The 19,752-nt window shown below is 48.7% G+C and overlaps 1 protein-coding gene across 1 annotated transcript; it reads left to right on the top strand.

The window, feature by feature from the left end:
• Nucleotides 1-3,091: 3,091 nt before the first annotated feature.
• LOC114779566 (teashirt homolog 1-B-like) lies at nt 3,092-11,021 on the top strand. The gene is given in 7 exon segments (XM_028967472.1): nt 3,092-3,221; nt 8,113-9,011; nt 9,013-9,113; nt 9,115-9,437; nt 9,508-9,596; nt 9,753-10,801; nt 10,803-11,021. Coding segments are annotated over 7 exon segments (2,613 nt in total). The 5' UTR covers nt 3,092-3,181; the 3' UTR covers nt 10,915-11,021.
• The last annotated feature ends 8,731 nt before the right edge of the window (nt 11,022-19,752 follow it).

Here is a 19,752-nt window from a genome sequence, read left to right as displayed (position 1 = left end):
GTCTGTCACGTTTGTCTGACGTTCAGTAAAATGATCAGAACCGTAAAACAGTTTCCATTCGGATTGACGACAGGAAAAATTTGGTTAGAAACCCGACCGACTCAGATTCAATAAAATAGGGTGGTGGTAGGTGGTAGTATCCTAGTGGGTAACACACTCACCTATGAACCAGAAGACCCAGGTTCGAATCCCACTTACTACCATTGTGTCCCTGAGCAAGACACTTAACCCTAAACTGCTCCAGGGGGACTGTCCCTGTAACTACTGATTATAAGTCGCTCTGGATAAGTGCGTCTGATAAATGCTGTAAATGTAAATAAGATCAGGCAAACGACAGGCAGGTGACGTCGGGGGCGGGGCCTGCACTGTTTGTGGGTGTGTTCTTTACCTGCTAAACGTGAAAGTTTGTCTGCTGCACTACACATGAGGTGCGGCTTCTGGAAACCCGTTTTTGTTGCTCTGCCCATTTTTATGAAGTATAATTACAATAGATGCCGTTACCAACAATAACCTGACTTATAATGCAGCCTTACTTATAATAACACGCTATTTAGCTACTCGCAGGGTTGCAGTTATGCAGCAGTTATGTCACTACCAATAAAAATAATCATATTTGTCTCTTCTCTCCAAAGGGAAAAACTTTAATAAAGTACAGATGCAGGAAAAAGAGAAAATGACATTTATTTTGTTATGGATGTGGTAGAGATGTATTCTGCTTCTTCTATATGAAGAAATGAATGAAGGTGCGCTGGGGTAGAATCATCCCAGTCATCACATGATCCTCTGCAGCAAGAACATTAATACCAGCAGTTTCCATCCTGTGGTCTTCTTGAATCTCCCTGATTAAAGGAGGACCAGACTTGGATCCTGAAGTTGGGACAGAGAAATAACGAAACGAGATCAGACATATGGAGTTCCTTTCTCCACACTGTGATCCTGTAGATGGTGAGATGAGCGTGAGATGATGGATCTGTGGTTAACTGGCCTGTTTCTCCAGTGTTTACCTGCTTCCTCTGTCCGACATGTCAGCTGTCCCCAGCCGGCAGCCACCTGTCTGTCACGTTCGAGTCCAGAGGAGAGAGGCGGCCCACAGCTGCCCATCATCTGGGCTGGTGAGGGAGCTGGCGAGGGTGTCACCATCCTGCCTCCATGCAACACGGTGACGTCACAATACAGAGATACAGTACACAGTACTCAATATAAAATAAAAGAAATGTGTATTATACATGTGTATAATAAATGTGTATACTGGGGTGTATACTAGTGGGGTAACACACTCGCCTGTGAACCAGAAGACCCAGGTTCAAACCCAACTTACTACCATCGTGTCCCTGAGCAAGACACTTAACCCTGAGTGTCTCCAGGGGGGGACTGTCCCTGTAACTACTGACTGTAAGTCGCTCTGGATAAGTGCGTCTGATAAATGCTGTAAATGTAAATAAGATCAGGCAAACGACAGGCAGGTGACGTCGGGGGCGGGGCCTGCACTGTTTGTGGGTGTGTTCTTTACCTGCTAAACGTGAAAGTTTGTCTGCTGCACTACACATGAGGTGCGGCTTCTGGAAACCCGTTTTTGTTGCTCTGCCCATTTTTATGAAGTATAATTACAATAGATGCCGTTACCAACAATAACCTGACTTATAATGCAGCCTTACTTATAATAACACGCTATTTAGCTACTCGCAGGGTTGCAGTTATGCAGCAGTTATGTCACTACCAATAAAAATAATCATATTTGTCTCTTCTCTCCAAAGGGAAAAACTTTAATAAAGTACAGATGCAGGAAAAAAGAGAAAATGACATTTATTTTGTTATGGATGTGGTAGAGATGTATTCTGCTTCTTCTATATGAAGAAATGAATGAAGGTGCACTGGGTAGAATCATCCCAGTCATCACATGATCCTCTGCAGCAAGAACATTAAATACCAGCAGTTTCCATCCTGTGGTCTTCTTGAATCTCCCTGATTAAAGGAGGACCAGACTTGGATCCTGAAGTTGGGACAGAGAAATAACGAAACGAGATCAGACATATGGAGTTCCTTTCTCCACACTGTGATCCTGTAGATGGGTGAGATGAGCGTGAGATGATGGATCTGTGGTTAACTGGCCTGTTTTCTCCAGTGTTTACCTGCTTCCTCTGTCCGACATGTCAGCTGTCCCCAGCCGGCAGCCACCTGTCTGTCACGTTCGAGTCCAGAGGAGAGAGGCGGCCCACAGCTGCCCATCATCTGGGCTGGTGAGGGAGCTGGCGAGGGTGTCACCATCCTGCCTCCATGCAACACGGTGACGTCACAATACAGAGATACAGTACACAGTACTCAATATAAAATAAAAGAAATGTGTATTATACATGTGTATAATAAATGTGTATACTGGGGTGTATACTAGTGGGTAACACACTCGCCTGTGAACCAGAAGACCCAGGTTCAAACCCCACTTACTACCATGTCCCTGAGCAGGACACTTAACCCTGAGTGTCTCCAGGGGGGGACTGTCCCTGTAACTACTGACTGTAAGTCGCTCTGGATAAGGGCGTCTGGTAAATGCTGGAAATGTAAATTAAATCTTAAACGTTGATCTCAGATTTTCATGATTACTTTTTTCATATCATAATAATATAATAAAGTGAAGTGATTGTCATTGTGATTCACAGCAGCACAGTAAACGGTGCACACAGTGAAATGTGTCCTCTGCATTTAACCCATCACCCTGAGTGAGCAGTGGGCACCATGACAGGCGCCCGGGGAGCAGCGTGTGGGGGCGGTGCTTTGCTCGGTGCCACCTCGGCGGATCGGGATTCGAACCACCGCCCCATAAGTCTGTTGTGTTAATAAGTTTCCTTCTGTCATTTTATAACCAAATTGCGTCGCTAATATTCTCTTTTTTTCTCGTTCGCTGCGTTTTCATGTTTACGCTCTATTAAGGAGGCGTGGTCTGCCCCGCCCCGTTGGAGGTGGGCTTTGGGCGGCAGTGGGCGGGGTCATGTGCTGAGGTGGGCGGGCCGATGAGACAGTAGGACGCTTCCCCGCCGCTCGTCGTGACCGTTCCGCGACTCCCAACTAACCGGACTGGATATCAGAGAGACGTTTCTCCACGTTTCTCCACGTGTCTCCATGTCCCTGCGGGCTTCCGGTCAGATGTAACCAGAGACGAGGCGACGGCGACAGGGACGCCAGCAGCATGACGCGCAGGAAGCAGCAGGCACCGCGACGCGCAGCAGGTCTGATTCTCCTTCCAGCCTCTTCCTCCTGAATTCTCCTTCCAACTTCTCCTTCCAGCCTCTTCCTCCTCATTCTCCTTCCAACTTCTCCTTCCAACCTCTTCCTCCTGAATTCTCCTTCCAACTTCTCCTTCCAGCCTCTTCCTCCTGAATTCTCCTTCCACTTCTCCTTCCTTCCAGCCTCTTCCTCCTGCATTCTCCTTCCAACTTCTCCTTCCAGCCTCTTCCTCCTGAATTCTCCTTCCAACTTCTCCTTCCAGCCTCTTCCTCCTCATTCTCCTTCCAACTTCTCCTTCCAGCCTCTTCCTCCTCATTCTCCTTCCAACTTCTCCTTCCAACTTCTCCTTCCAGCCTCTTCCTCCTGAATTCTCCTTCCAACTTCTCCTTCCAGCCTCTTCCTCCTCATTCTCCTTCCAACTTCTCCTTCCAGCCTCTTCCTCCTGAATTCTCCTTCCAGCTTCTCCTTCCAGCCTCTTCCTCCTGAATTCTCCTTCCAGCTTCTCCTTCCAGCCTCTTCCTCCTGAATTCTCCTTCCAGCCTCTTCCTCCTGAATTCTCCTTCCAGCTTCTCCTTCCAACCTCTTCCTCCTGATCCTACCTTCCAGCCTGTGGGTTTGTCCAGGGACAGAGTAGTTTTATAATTCTGTAATTTTACGCTAAAAAAGTTTTTATCTGATTTGTGGCACTTTTATCAGGTTCTTGTTCTCCGATAAGGGTGGTAGTAGCCTAGTGGGTAACACACTCGCCTGTGAACCAGAAGACCCAGGTTCAAACCCCACTTACTACCATCGTGTCCCTGAGCAAGACACTTAACCCCGAGTGTCTCCAGGGGGGGACTGTCCCTGTCACTACTGACTGTAAGTCGCTCTGGATAAGGACGTCTGGTAAATGCTGTAAATGTAAATGTAAAAACATGGAACGATGAGCTTTTATTCGACTGTAATTTCCACGTCCCTCGTATGGACGTCCACGCTGGGGTCCCGGGACACGCAGGGGTCCGCGGGTGGACGTGGAATGAAAGTCAAGTGAAGCATCTGGACCAGCAGCCTCTTCTGGCTGCCTGATGAATGAGGCCGTCAGCAGGAGAACAATTACGGCGGCGTGACAGGGCCACCGTACCCCTCCGCTACCCCGCCGCTAACCGCCGATCGGAGCGTTAAACACGCCGTGTGTGTGAGAACGCCGAGATGTTGCTGACGTTTTAACTGTAATGGGTGGAACGTTCTGGAAGGGGGACTTTTAAAAGCACGTTGATGCGTGCGGGCAGCTGTCCCTCTTCTCGCGCGGGGTAAAGAGTGGACGTTGTCCTCGCCAGCTTCATTAGTGCCGTCTAATTAGCCGTGAAGCTGATGGCTTCGTGACAGTTTGACTGATTACGGGTGACAGGCTGCGATCCACCAATGTAATCAAACCAAAAGGAGACGATTCCGTCCCCCTCTCGCTCGCCCGTGCTGTGTCTCCCTCGCCCCGGCTGTTCCTCCTCGGGTCTGTGGGACGTTCTGCTGCTTCAGGGTTCTGGTAATCTGGAGACGTGTGTAGGGGACGAATCGTGCCGAACACTCCGTTTCCTTTTCAGTAGACGTCCTTTTCACAGAGTCCCATCTCCACTGGTGACACTGTGATGCGTCCCGTCCCACACCAACATCCCCCAGAGAGCAGGAGAGACCAGACCTGAGAACATCAGAGCTGCTGGGAATGAAGGGAGGGAAGATAAATGAATGACAGGTGGAAGACAGGAGCAGCCATGCTGAGGGGCTGTGTGTGTTTGCGTGTTTGCATGTTTGTGGTGTGTATGTGTAAACGTGTATGTGTGCATGTAAAGAAAAAAAAAAGTGTAGTGATTGTCACATGTGATACACAGCAGCACAGCACACGGTGCACACACTGAAATTCGTCCTCTGCATTTAACCATCACCCTGAGTGAGCAGTGGGCACCATGACAGGCGCCCGGGGAGCAGTGTGTGGGGACGGTGCTTTGCTCAGTGGCACCTTGGCAGATCAGGATTCGAACCGGCAACCTTCTGATTAACCGCTAGGCCACCACTGCCCCCGCCGGTATATGTGTGTGTGTGTGTGTGTGTTGTGGTGTGTGTGTGTGGTTTTGTGTTTGTGTGTGTATATGTGTGTATACATATATGTGTGTTTTGTGTGTGTGTGGTATGTTTGTGTATGATGTGTAGGTGTGTGTGTGGTGTGTGTGTATGGTGTGTATGTGTATACGTGTGTGTGTATGTTTGCGTATGATGTGTATGTGTGTGTGTGTTTGTATGGTGTGTATGTGTGTCTGTGTATACGTGTGTGTTTGTGTGTGTGTGTATGGTGTGTATGTGTGTCTGTGTATACGTGTGTGTGTATGTTTTGCGTATGATTGTGTATGTTGTGTGGTGTTTGTATGGTGTGTATGTGTGTGTGTGTATACGTGTGTGTGTTGTGTGTGTGTGTGTGTGTGTATGGTGTGTATGTGTATACGTGTGTGTGTATGTTTGCGTATGATGTGTATGTGTGTGTGTGTTTGTATGGTGTGTATGTGTGTGTGTGTATACGTGTGGTGTTTGTGTGTGTGTGTATGTTTGTGTATGATGTGTAGGTGTGTGTGTGTGTGTGTCTGTGTGTTTGTGTGTGTGTATGGTGTGTATGTGTGTCTGTGTATACGTGTGTATGTGTGTATGTTTGCGTATGGTGTGTAGGTGTGTGTGTGTATACGTGTGTGTTTGTGTGTGTGTGTATGGTGTGTATGTGTGTCTGTGTATACGTGTGTGTTTGTGTGTGTGTGTATCAGCCCCTGATGTATATTAGCTCCGCCCCAGATGGCCGGTAAATGAACCCGCCGCTTCCTGCCTTCTCCACCAGGCGCGCTGTGATGGATGTTGCTGCTGGCGGAGGGGGCGGAGATTAATGATGGACGCCGGGATCTGAAAACCATTTATCACGCGGGTTATAATTCAGACACGGCGGGAAGAGCGGTAACCTGATACACACACACACACACACACACTCACACACCAACATACAAACACACACACTCACACTCACCAACATACAAACACACACACACACCACTCACCACACACATACAAACCCCCACACTCCCCCACACCAACACCCCACCCCACACACACACACACACACACTCCCACCAACAACATACCACACACACACTCACCCACAACCCTCATCAAACTCACACACACCATACACTCACACCACACACATCACACACCACACACACCCGCACACCACACATACACACCACACACCACAGGTTACCGCAGGTCAGGACAGATCACAACTTCTCTCCACCCCTAGCCGCTCGGGAGAGTTAGTGGTTCCATCTCTGGAAACTGCTTGTTGCTCGGTAATCAGGGCAGATTTTTGATTCGAGGTTTTAAAAAACGGCTGCCAGTCAGGCGTGCCAGTGAGACACAGGTGACAGAAAGGGGACGGAACCGGAGCAGAAGAGCACGAAGAAGACAGATACCTGGCAGACGATAGCTTCATCATCATCAACAGCCTCTTTATTTGCAATCATTCCCATAATCCACTGCTGGAGATGAAGGTGGTAGAAACCGTTTTTCACCATCGCACAGATTTTAAATCAGATAAAACCGACTTGGGCTGGATGAAAGGAAAGAAATTGCTGCACCAAGTATCTCCTGGTCTTCAGCAGACAGCCTGAGGGAAATGTTCAGAAGATGATTACCCGCTGAGATCCAGTGTTGTGAAGCTTCTCATCTAATAATCTGCAGGAACCTCGTATATGAACCTCGTATCATTCACATCAGCACATCTTCTGTTCGGTTTTTAAAATCTGACTACAGGCGGTAATCCGCATCGTGAATATCTGTATTTTTAAAAGTGAATTGGAATGATCTCCAGGATCCAGAACAACCAAACTGGCTCCCAGTTTTCATTTTTCTTTCTTTAAACCATTTCAAACCTCTGCCACTGAATTGTAGACGAATCCAGATTCTAAAACGTAATAAGACACAAGACCAGCTACAGTCAAATAAAAGACGGAGCTGATTCCACCGTCTGGCTCCTCTTTATCCTTCCTGACACGTTGTCTTCGTCGGGGACGTGATTATGTCCTCTTATTTACACCTGGGTGGCGTCTCCGGCTGTGAGTGACGGCCTCTGATCGGGGCTGTCGGGGACGATCAGGCCAGACTGAGCGGTAATGGATCCCCGGTGACAACCTCGATTTAGAGGGGGTCCGTCGGGCCCCGACACTGTCTCTCAGAGAGACGATTATTCTTTAAATTGGAGGTAAAGAGGCCTGTCACGACCCTGCATGGCGTGCCGAACTGCCCCCGTCCGCGCAGACGTGTTGACCTCTGACACGTGTCTGAAATGTCCAGCGTGACCTTTTCTGCCGCACACTTTCTGACACGGACTGCTGGGGACATGCAGGGCGGGGACGGGGGGCGGAGCTGTCAGGGAGCGTCTGTCCTCAGGGACGGCCGTCGGGCGGCCACTCCGAGTAAGTGGGCATCTGGCGGAGACGTCAGACGAGGTGCCCAGCAGGACACCTACACGCGTGTCACCTGTCTGAGGCTGTTCGCGGGGACACGAAGTGACAGGCCACTTATGTGTGGCCGCCTTCTGCCTTTTCTTTTAACCTCTGCTGTGTGTGTGTGTGTGTGTGTGTGTGTGTGTGTGTGTGTGTGTGCCCTCATTATTCACTTCTCTTGTCATGGTCCGTACCACGCCGGCATCTGTACGGTTTTCTGTACGGTTCTTACACCAGCGATGGCTGAAGACAACGTGCTGTGAACGTCAGTCATGTTTAATATATCTCATTTAAATCGGATCAGAAATATGAAAATGTCTGTTACCTCCACAGATATTCTTCTCACGTTTACGCTCTTTTAATGTCCCCCTCTGTTTTCCAGCATACGTCCCGGAAGAGGACAAGGAGACGACAGCGGCCAAAATTCACACGGCTTCATCAAAGACTGTCCCAACGCCAGCAGGACAGCCTCCAGTAACAGGGCCGGATGGTGAGGGTGGACCGAGGGAGGACCCAGGAAGCTTGGAGCAGATGAAGGCCGTTTACAGCAGTTTCCTGCCCGGCTCCTGCTGGTCTTCTCTGAACCTCGGCCCACCAGCCGCGGCACGGAGCTTCGACTGGCATCAGTCCGCCATGACCAAGACGCTTCAGCAGGTCTCGCCGAACAGGCTTCCTCCAGCCACACACCCCGACCTCCTCAGCACGGTGCAGCTGTGCCGCCAGAGCGCCAAGCTGTACGGCTCCATCTTCTCCGGCGCCAGCAGGTTCCGCTGTAAAGGCTGCAGCTCTGCGTACGAGACCTTGGTAGAGCTGACCGTCCACATGAACGAGACGGGGCACTACCGCGATGACAACCACGCCAAGAACGGCGCCGGTGCCAAGGGCTGGTCCAAGCCACGCAAGCGCTCCTTGATGGAAATGGAGGGCAAAGAGGACGCCCAGAAGGTGCTGAAGTGCATGTACTGTGGACACTCCTTTGAGTCTCTGCAGGACCTCAGTGTGCATATGATTAAAACCAAGCACTACCAGAAGGTCCCCTTGAAAGAGCCCATGACAACAATTGCTGCCAAAATGATGGGCTCTTCTGGACAAAGGCTCCCCATGGAGCTGAACATCTTCAGTTCACAATGTGCGGTGGAAAAGCCTCACAAAGAAGCAGATTGCAGTGAGAAGATCAAACACCGCTTGGGTCATCCGAATGGGACCAGCTACACGTGGCAGTTTGAGACTCGCAAGTCGCAAGTCTTGAAATGTATGGAGTGTGGAAGTTCACATAATTCCCCTGCAGGACCTGACCACCCATATGATGTTAACAGGCCACTTCATTAACATCAACAAGGGTGGTCTAAAAAGAGTTGAGACCCCCGCTGTCTCCAAGGAAGAACTCCAAGGATGAGAAGGTCCAGTCAGTGCCATTGGCCCCATCGTCCTTCTCCTCTCCTTCCTCAGCTGAAACTCCTCTTCATCCCTGTTCCTCTCCTAGCAGAACGAAGCGTGAAGATGTGTGTCCTAAAGACAATAAACAGTTGTTAGATGCTGACAAACGTGACTATCTTTCTGAGGAGGACCTGAAAGAGAGCCCCAGGGGTGGATTAGACATTTTGAAATCTCTGGAGGACACTGTCACCTCCGCGATCCACAAAGCCCAGAATGGGTCTCCTAGCTGGGGAGGATATCCAAGTATACATGCCGCATATCAGTTACCAAGCAACATGACCACAACCTCCACCTGCCACTAGCAACACCGTTCCTACAACGTGCAAATCGCACCATAAAGAGAGGTTCTCCCTCAACAACAGCTCAGTCTCTCCAGACAAAGACGCCATGCTGAAGCAGGTGATGGGAAAAGGAGTTGATGGCAAGAAGGTGAGAAAGCCAGGGGAATGGGACATGACTGTATCTTTAGCTTGCAGAAATGAGTCTTCTGAGTCGGACTCATCTAAAGCGCCAAAGGTTTGTGCTTCAACCACACGTGACCCAAGCGTTTATGAGGAAAATGAAGAGACAAACAACTAAGCACAGACCCGTCAAAATCCCCACATTTCTGCTTTGAATATTAACAGTGTCGTCACCACCAACACTTTGGCTCCAGACCATCAACCCACTGTAGATCCCATAAGTGCTCTCCAGACAGTAATGAACCTGCATCTGGGTGGAGCCACTAAACCTGCGCTTTCAGTGACAAATCCCATGGACATGCTCTTCAAAATGAGCAACAGCATGGCCAAAAAGGTTCTCTTGAAGGCCGTTCCTCCTGAAACGGACAAAAAAATGGAATCTGCCAATGGGGGGGTTAATGACCTCAGCAAAGACCAGCCAATAGACCTGTCCAAAGGACAGAGCAAGACACCTGCATCCTCCACCAGGATTCCAGCCTCACAGCCAACCTCTATGCCATGTTCCTCCACTGTTCCTAAAAGCCCAGAGACTCTCGCAGATGCACCATTCATGCCAAGCAGCCCCTACCAGGAGAACGCCCTAGCAGATATCTCCGACATGTTGCGAAACCTCACAGAGCCAAATGTTCTCTCTAAAGTCTCCAAGCGTGGCAGCTGGCTAAAGCAAAGCACTTCTGAGCGTGCTTCTATAGCCGATGAAACTGAGGAGGAGGACTTTACTTCACAGAAGCACAAAGGCCGCCAGTCCAACTGGAACCCTATTCATCTCCTCATCCTCCAGGCCTGTTTCACCGCCAGTCTCCGACGGACCGCCGATGGGAAGTACGTCTCAACAGACCTGAGCCCCAAAGAACGGACTCAGATATCAAACCTTACTGGGCTCTCCATGGCAACCATCAGCCATTGGCTGGCCAATGTAAAGTACCAGCTGAGGCGGTCAGGACGCACAAAGTTCCTGAGGAACCTCGATGTGGGCCAGCCAGTGTTCTTCTGTAGTCAGTGCTCTTCACAGGTACGAAGTCCCTCAGCACATGTCTATCACCTGGAGTCACACCTGGGCTTCAGGATGAAGGACTTTCCCAAGCTTTCAGCAGATAAACTCAGAAAGTCAGCTATGAGGATCAATAAAGCACTTCCCCGCCTCCATTCCCTGCCAGCAGATAAGAAAGGCACCCAGCCAGACCATCACCAGCCAGCATGCACTCAAACTCCACCTCAGCAAGGTTCATGGAACAAGCCCAGAGGAGTGCACATTATATCTGTGTGAGATGGAGACGTGGGCATGACATAGAAGACACGTTGTAAAAAGACATTGCTGCATTTTTAGATGTTCTGAAGTATTTCTGCAGGCCATGTTAAATATTACTATAAAAGGACTTTCACCTTTTCAGAAGCCGAGATGATGAAGTTCCTCTGTATTTAGAACCAGGTCTGTGAGACGATTGTGAGGATCATGAGATGAATTGTGAGGCAAGCCGTCGATGGAAATGACGTTCTGGTGCTATCAGTTTACTGATCTTCCTGCTGCAGGTTAAACTTCCTTCTGAAGCGAATGTTCAACATGAACAGCGGTGAATTTGATGAAACTGAATAAAATGTCGTTGTGGAAGGAAGTTGCAACTCGTCAGAGATCTTATTTCTGCCTTTGTACAGTATCGTAATAATCATAACCCAACCGACTGGACATTACCCCAAACCTTTATTATGTCCTCCAGGAACCCAGTTCAGTTTTTATCTGTTTAAATTCTGAAAATACACCCATAAAACACCATGACATCATCATTAATATCAAGTAATCAACTTGTTTCTTCATATTCATCTACAGTGAAATATTCTAAATATAATTATACTCAAGTTATACTCACTAACAGGCATGAATCAGTAAAAACAAAGTGTGTATTTACTGACCCGCGTCCCCGGTTCTGGTCCATCCTGTTATTATGGGTGAGTTCACGCATCCCATCAGGTTCATTAACACGTTCAGCGCTGCTGCTGCTGCTGCTCTTTACTGAATGTATCACATAACGCGGTATAAATGCGGTATAAACGTGGTATAAAGAGGCCATTTCAGCCTTCTCTCTCTCTCTCTGTGCGGTTAAGGCGAGTGTAATGAATGTATTGTGTAACACGGTATAAATGCGGTATAAACGTGGTATAAAGAGGCCATTTCAGCCTTCTCTCTCTCCCTGTGCGGTTAAGACGAGTGTAATGAATGTATCGTGTAACACGGTATAAATGCGGTATAAACGTGGTATAAAGAGGCCATTTCAGCCTTCTCTCTCTCTCTCTGTGCGGTTAAGGCGAGTGTAATGAATGTATTGTGTAACACGGTATAAATGCGGTATAAACGTGGTATAAAGAGGCCATTTCAGCCTTCTCTCTCTCCCTGTGCGGTTAAGACGAGTGTAATGAATGTATCGTGTAACGCGCTATAAATGCGGTATAAACGTGGTATAAAGAGGCCATTTCAGCCTTCTCTCTCTCTCCCTGTGCGGTTAAGACGAGTGTAATGAATGTATTGTGTAACGCGGTATAAATGCGGTATAAACGTGGTATAAAGAGGCCATTTCAGCCTTCTCTCTCTCCCTGTGCGGTTAAGACGAGTGTAATGAATGTATCGTGTAACGCGGTATAAATGCGGTATAAACGTGGTATAAAGAGGCCATTTCAGCCTTCTCTCTCTCTCCCTGTGCGGTTAAGACGAGTGTAATGAATGTATTGTGTAACGCGTATAAACGTGGTATAAATGCGGTATAAACGCGGTATAAAGAGGCCATTTCAGGCCTTCTCTCTCTCTCCCTGTGCGGTTAAGACGAGTGTAATGAATGTATTGTGTAACGCGGTATAAATGCGGTATAAACGTGGTATAAAGAGGCCATTTCAGCCTTCTCTCTCTCTCCCTGTGCGGTTAAGACGAGTGTAATGAATGTATTGTGTAACGCGGTATAAACGTGGTATAAATGCGGTATAAACGCGGTATAAAGAGGCCATTTCAGCCTTCTCTCTCTCTCCCTGTGCGGTTAAGACGAGTGTAATGAATGTATTGTGTAACGCGGTATAAATGCGGTATAAACGCGGTATAAAGAGGCCATTTCAGCCTTCTCTCTCTCTCCCTGTGCGGTTAAGACGAGTGTAATGAATGTATTGTGTAACGCGGTATAAATGCGGTATAAACGCGGTATAAAGAGGCCATTTCAGCCTTCTCTCTCTCTCCCTGTGCGGTTAAGACGAGTGTAATTGTCGTGTCTTTTCGGACGAGTTGCTCGGGCTGTCGGTGTGATCAGAGCGGCCGCGGTGAGGACGGCCTCTGACTAATGAAACGGGAATCGCGCTTGACAGACTGATGAGCGCCAGCCTGATCACACCAGGCTGAACAGACACGCCAATCAAATCAATAAAGGGGAGGTCTGCAGACATGAGACCAACGCTGCTCCACCCATCAAATCGAAATTCAATTAACTGCATATCAATAAAAAATGTACAGCAGCATCATTTCAATTTTGATACCAAGTAATATTAAATCTGTAATTCTTATTAAAGTCCCTTCTGGGCGGAGAAAAGCGCGAACTGGCAGCGTCTCCAGCAGCTGGCCGGCGAGCTGCAGTCGGCTGCCATGTCTCCAGATAACTGTCACCAACGTTTTGCTCTGATATGTGACAGATTTGCTAAAGACACTCGTTCCATATCGTTAATTTAACGCACGATGACACGGCCGATTACTCTGAGCTACATGCTCAACTAGCACGTCAGAAGCGGTGTGTCAATCCATTAGGCCTCGTCCGGCTGACGACGGGGTGGGCCACGCCCTGCTCTGTTCTGACCTCCGACCCCGGGCCGGCGCTGCGGGCGAGTGATGGAGGGTGGAGGCGGCTGTAATTAGGTTTAACCGCGGCCTGCTGTCACCACCATCAGTCCTGGTCCAGGACCTGATGGGTTATTAAATGGAGAGAGCTGTGATGTATTCCACCCTGGACGCCGCGCTTGTGTGGGGATGGAAGCCGGACTCGGCGCTTTTGTCAGACGTGAAGATGATCTGCCGTGAAGGACGTGGACACCACATCACACACCAGACTCTTTTCTGAAAAATCTGTAAGATTTGGAGCTGTCAGGACGTCAGCTTCTCGCCCACCGCCGCGGCGCTCTGACAGGCCGCCTGCGTTTTTGACGTTGTGTTCGGACGACGTGATGAGACGTCCCCTCCTGTTGTGTCAGAAAGTCTCCGGGACGTTCTGTCATCAAACGTCCATCGTGGGCCGCACACGTGTAGGTGGCGGTTGGGCCGGGCGGATCGTTCCCGTGACCTCCTCTGTGAAACGGCTCGTCCTCGGCTGGCAGGGGACGCGATGTGGAGTGACACTCCTGGTTGGAGCTGCCAAACTGCCACTTTGTGTCCCCTTTATTCCCGGAGAGCGGGGGCTGCGGTTGGACGGATGAAAACCTCGGAACGGACATCTGTCTGCCAGTCCAGACGCCTGTCCTGCTCCCTCACTCAGCGTCACCGTCACGCGGGAGCCATTTCAACATGTCCGCCATCTTGGTGCAAGTCAGTGGAGAAATGAGACATTAAAACACGTTTCCCTGAGCAGGACACTTAACCCTGAGTGTCTCCAGGGGGGTACTGTCCCTGTAACTACTGGTTGTAAGACGCTCTGGATAAGGGCAGTACATTTAAATGTAAAATGCTGAGATTACAGTTGCAATCAGGATAATTGTGGTCAGATTTGAACCCAAAGTGACATTTGCGTTCACATCAGACCTGACGGGACAGAATTTATTCAGTAAATTAGATGTATGAAGATTAGTCAGCACAATGTAAAAATGGCCAAATACATTTTCATGAGTAGGTCAGAGGTCATGGACTGTTCTGGTGTGTGGAAGGGTGACACTGATGTCACTGCAGCGGCCAAATGCCTGACAAGGAAGAACACTGTGTGTGTTTGTGTGTGTGTGATGTATTTATCTACAAGCCCTCATCATGTCAGCAGGTGGCCATGGAATAAAGCAGAATAAAGGACAGGAATAGAGAACAGACGTTTCCTGGTTCTGAGCATCCACCAGGAATCTTCTGGAAAAATCAGAAAAATGCTGCTGCTTTGGTTCTCCCTGTGTGAGAAGCTGCTCTGTTATATTTACTGATTTTTCAGAGAAGCCCCCACCCTGACGGGAGCGGCGTTCAGGTGTGGGACCTTGTCAAAACACCGCATCTCAGAGTCGTGGCAGGCTGACATGCTCCTCAGATAAAATGGTGCATTGGGGGTTTGGTGGAGGTGGTGACATCCCTGACAGCTCGGCAGCAAGGTGTGAGACCGGAGTGTGGCTCCCGCCATCCGACCGTCAGACTCAGCTGCAGACCCCGTCTCCGGGTGATGAAACTGACGGAGGTGAGGGGGCGGAGCTGTGGGCCTCTCACGTTACAGCTGCCACGATCTCCTCTACATACGCATTTAAAAACCAGCTGAGAAGAAACTCAATATGGCTGCTCAACAATATTTTATATAAAAAAACAAAAAAAACAACATAGTTGGAGGGTCACATTCACTAACTCACTAATTCCAGCCAACGCTGGAATTAAAGCGTTGATGACCTGCATGTTGGTAGTGGGCATGGATTTGTTTGTCGTCCCCCTTAAGATGCTCCCATTTTTTTCTTGTGAAGTGATTGTCACTTGTGATTCACAGCAGCACAATACACAGTGCACACAGTGAAATTTGTCCTCTGCATTTAACCATCACCCTGAGTGAGCAGTGTGTGGGACGGTGCTTTGCTCAGTGGCACCTTGGTGGATCGAGAATCGAACCGGCAAACTTCTGATTATGGGGCCGCTTCCTTAACCGCTAGGCCACCACTGCCCTTTTTTTGTGAAGTGATGTTGGGGTTTAATGTATAAGGCGCCTGTGTTGAAGTGTTGGAGTTAATGTGTAAGGCACCTGTGTTGAAGTGTTGGGGTCAATGTGCAGATCGCCTGTGTTGAGGTGTTGTGGTTAATGTGCAGAGCGCCTGTGTTGAGGTGTTGGAGTTAATGTGTAAGGAGCCTGTGTTTAGGTGTTGGAGTTAATGTGCAGATCATCTGTGTTGAGGTGTTGGAGTTAATGTGTAAGGAGCCTGTGTTGAAGTATTGGGGTCAATGTGCAGATCGCCTGTGTTGAAGTGTTGGGGTCAATGTGCAGATCGCCTGTGTTGAGGTGTTGGGGTCAATGTGTAAGGCGCCTGTGTGGAGTTGTTGGGGGTTAATGTGTAAGGCACCTGTGTTGAGGTGTTGGGGTCAATGTGCAGATCGCCTGTGTTGAGGTGTTGGGGTCAATGTGCAAGGCGCCTGTGTGGAGTTGTTGGGGGTTAATGTGCAGATCATCTGTGTTGAGGTGTTGGGATTTAATGTGTAAGGCGCCTGTGTTTAGGTGGTAGTAGCCTAGTGGGTAACACACTCGCCTATGAACCAGGAGAGCCAGGTTCAAATCCCACTTACTACCATTGTGTCCCTGAGCAAGACACTTAACCCTAAGTTGTTCCAGGGAGACTGTCCCTGTAAATACTGATTGTATGTCGCTCTGGATAAGGGCGTCTGATAAATACTGTAAATGTAAATGTAAATGTGTTGTGGTCAATGTGCACATCACCTGTGTTGAGGTGTTGGGGTTAATGTACAGATCGCTTGTGTTGAGGTGTTGGGGGTTGGTGTGTAAGGCGTCTGTGTTGAGGTGTTGGGGTTAATGTACAGAATGCCTATGTTGAGGTGTTGGGGTTAATGTGCAGATCGTCTGTGTTGTGGTGTTGGGGTTAATGTACAGATCGCTTGTGTTGAGGTGTTGGGGGTTAGTGTGTAAGGCGTCTGTGTTGAGGTGTTGGGGTTAATGTACAGAATGCCTATGTTGAGGTGTTGGGGTTAATGTGCAGATCGTCTGTGTTGTGGTGTTGGGTTTAATGTACAGATCGCTTGTGTTGAGGTGTTGGGGGTTAGTGTGTAAGGCGTCTGTGTTGAGGTGTTGGGGTTAATGTAAAGAATGCCTATGTTGAGGTGTTGGGGTTAATGTGCAGATCGTCTGTGTTGTGGTGTTGGGTTTAATGTACAGATCGCTTGTGTTGAGGTGTTGGGGGTTAGTGTGTAAGGCGTCTGTGTTGAGGTGTTGGGTTTAATGTGCAGATCGTCTGTGTTGTGGTGTTGGGTTTAATGTACAGATCGTTTGTGTTGAGGTGTTGGGGGTTAGTGTGTAAGGCGTCTGTGTTGAGGTGTTGGGTTTAATGTGCCTGTGTTAACAGTTTAAACACTTTAAACTTGTGAAAGCCTGGCAGGCAGCATCCACCATTTATCTGAGTGACTGACAGCCTGGCTTCCTGCCAGACAGCTGGGTGTCACGTATTGTGTGTGTGTGTGTGTGTGTGTGTGTGTGTGTGTGTGTCAGTGTGCATGTGTGTGTGTGTACATGACTGTGTGTATGACTATAGGAAAGTGTGTGTGTGTGTGTGTGTCTGTGTGTATGTTTACATGCCAGTATCTAAGACTATATAAAAGTGTGTATGTGTGTGTGTGTGTGTTTACATGCCAGTGTGTATGACTATGTGAAAGTGTGTATGTGTGTGTGTGTGTTCACATGCCTGTGTGTATGACTATATGAAAGTGTGTGTGTGTGTGTGTGTGTGTGTGTTCACATGCCTGTGTGTATGACTATATGAAAGTGTGTGTGTGTGTGTGTGTGTGTGTGTGTGTGTGTTCACATGCCTGTGTGTATGACTATATGAAAGTTTGTGTGTGTGTGTGTGTGTGTGTGTGTGTGCTGATTTAAAAGCTCCTGTCTGGCCCCGCCCTGCACCTCTGTCTCTCATCAATCACATGTCGGGTTATGGTGTTGCCGTGACAGCGGGATATTGACTGATGTGACAGGACTTTGATCATCCAGTCAGCTGCAGGGCGTAGCTGCCAGGTGGGAGAGGGGGGAGAATGTTGAAGGGAGGAGGGCGGGACGACCAGGATCAGTAGCTCCGCCCCAATTCAAATCAATCAGTCGTCACGCCAGACAGCAGCAGGAGCGTCACATTGTCACATGATCAGCCGCTCGAAGCCTGCTAATGGCCACTGTGTCCCCCTACATACACTCATCATCTGTACGAGCCGATGTGGGAGGGACAGTCACGTTCCTGCCGTCCCTCAACACATGTAACCCGGGAAACGCCGCTCCACGTCTCCCGCAGATGGAGATCTGCAGGTGGAGGAAACAGGCGTGGCTGACAGCCCTGTCACTAGCCCTGCTGCCGCCGCCGTGATTGACGGCTAGCAGGTGGCGTCTCAATGGAGTCTTCAAGCCGCCTGTCCATCAGCGGCACGTCACCGTGGAAACCGAGGGAAGAGCGCGGCTGCCCAGGGCTGGAGAGATGTGGGCGCTGCTGGTGCTGATCCAGGTCCAGCTTGGAGGAGGAGTTTTAATGTTCTGGTGAAGCTCCTCAGTTCGTTCTTTTAAAGCAAACAGTAAAAGCAATAAAATATGACTGGCAGTTTGATTAGCATGCGTGCGTGTGTGTGCTTGTGTAAGTGTATGACTATTTGAAAGTGTGTGTGTGTGTGTGTGTGTGTAAGTGTATGACTATATGAAAGTGTGTGTGTGTGTGTGTGCTTGTGTAAGTGTATGACTATATGAAAGTGTGTGTGTGTGTGTGTGTGCTTGTGTAAGTGTATGACTATATGAAAGTGTGTGTGTGTGTGTGTGTGTGTGTGTGTGTGTGTGTGTAGATATAGTGAGGTTGTACCGTCTGAGCAGGATCAGTGTTGCTCTAATGGAAAAGTCAGAGGAACCGACAGAGGAACATCACTGAAGGATAATTCCTGGACTTATGATGAAACTGTGTCCACTAAGGACAATAAAGATGTAAAGTGGTTTGGTGAAGGTTGGTGAAGGTTGGTGAAGTCTGGCCGTGGCCCTCAGAGCTGATCTGGGTATCAGCCGGGGCTGATGGGTGGCGGGATGAGAGAAGATGATGTACATGCAGACTCTCCTCCTGTCTCCTCAGAACACCGCGGCCATGCGGCGTATCCCCTGCAGACCAGGACACCCGGTGTTTACCGTCCTCTGGTGTCCTCCTTCATCAAGTCCAGCACGCTTTTTACTTCATATGCTGAGATCTTATCGGTTATATAAAGATACCAGAGTTGTAATAACCAGAAACAGAACGGCACGATTGGTGGTGCTGATGGATCAGGCCAGGTGTTGATATAGGAAGCGACCCCACAATCATTATGATCTTGTAACATGTGGTACGTGCCCACCGCCCCACAAAGTTGTTTCAGAATCTGACGTCTGTTGTGGTGAGTAAACACTTGTTTACAATATTTACTATTCAATGATTTGCACATGTTGACTTTAAGTTGATAAGTAAGTTGTGTAGTTGTGTAGACGACCAGATCTCCACTTCTCCACCAACATCCTTCACGCTGGTAAAGTCCATCCACACACGTGCAACCGTCACAAACCCCCACATCTATCTTCTGTGCACAAATAAAGTCTCACAAGCAACACACCAGGCGAGATGTTTATACGGAGCATGAAAGTATAACTGCAGCGTCATCTTCATTTCACGTCTTGGTCTTCTGTTGAAAGCGGCTGGTAAACGTGGACTCTGGTCCAACTTCACACATGAAGTTACAGTGATGAACGTCAGGAGCGTGTCAATAACCACCTTCTCATGACCATGACAGTTCTATTACATCAGACAGCCACCTCTAAACCAGAAGAGTTCAAACCCCACTTACTACCATCGTCCCTCTGAGCAGGGGGACTGTGACACACACACACACACACACACACACACACATCTTAAAGTAAATACATTTGTCATGTAGACACAGTAAGATTACACAATAATAAAACACAAAGCAGAAAGTGATTGTAAAGAATAGAAAATCCCACACTGAGGTTCAACATCAATTGAAACATCTCAACTACTCCTGACCTTCACTTGGAAACATCTGAGCTACACCTGACCTACACTTGGAAACATCTGAGCTACACCTGACCTACACTTGGAAACATCTGAACTACACCTGGCTTAAACTTGGAAACATCTGAGCTACATCTGGCCTAAACTTGGAAACATCTGAACTACATCTGGCCTAAACTTGGAAACATCTGATCTACACC

Source organism: Denticeps clupeoides, unplaced genomic scaffold, assembly GCF_900700375.1.
Source record: "Denticeps clupeoides unplaced genomic scaffold, fDenClu1.1, whole genome shotgun sequence".
Lineage (NCBI taxonomy): Eukaryota > Metazoa > Chordata > Actinopteri > Clupeiformes > Denticipitidae > Denticeps > Denticeps clupeoides.
This window is presented reverse-complemented; position numbering and strand designations above follow the sequence as displayed.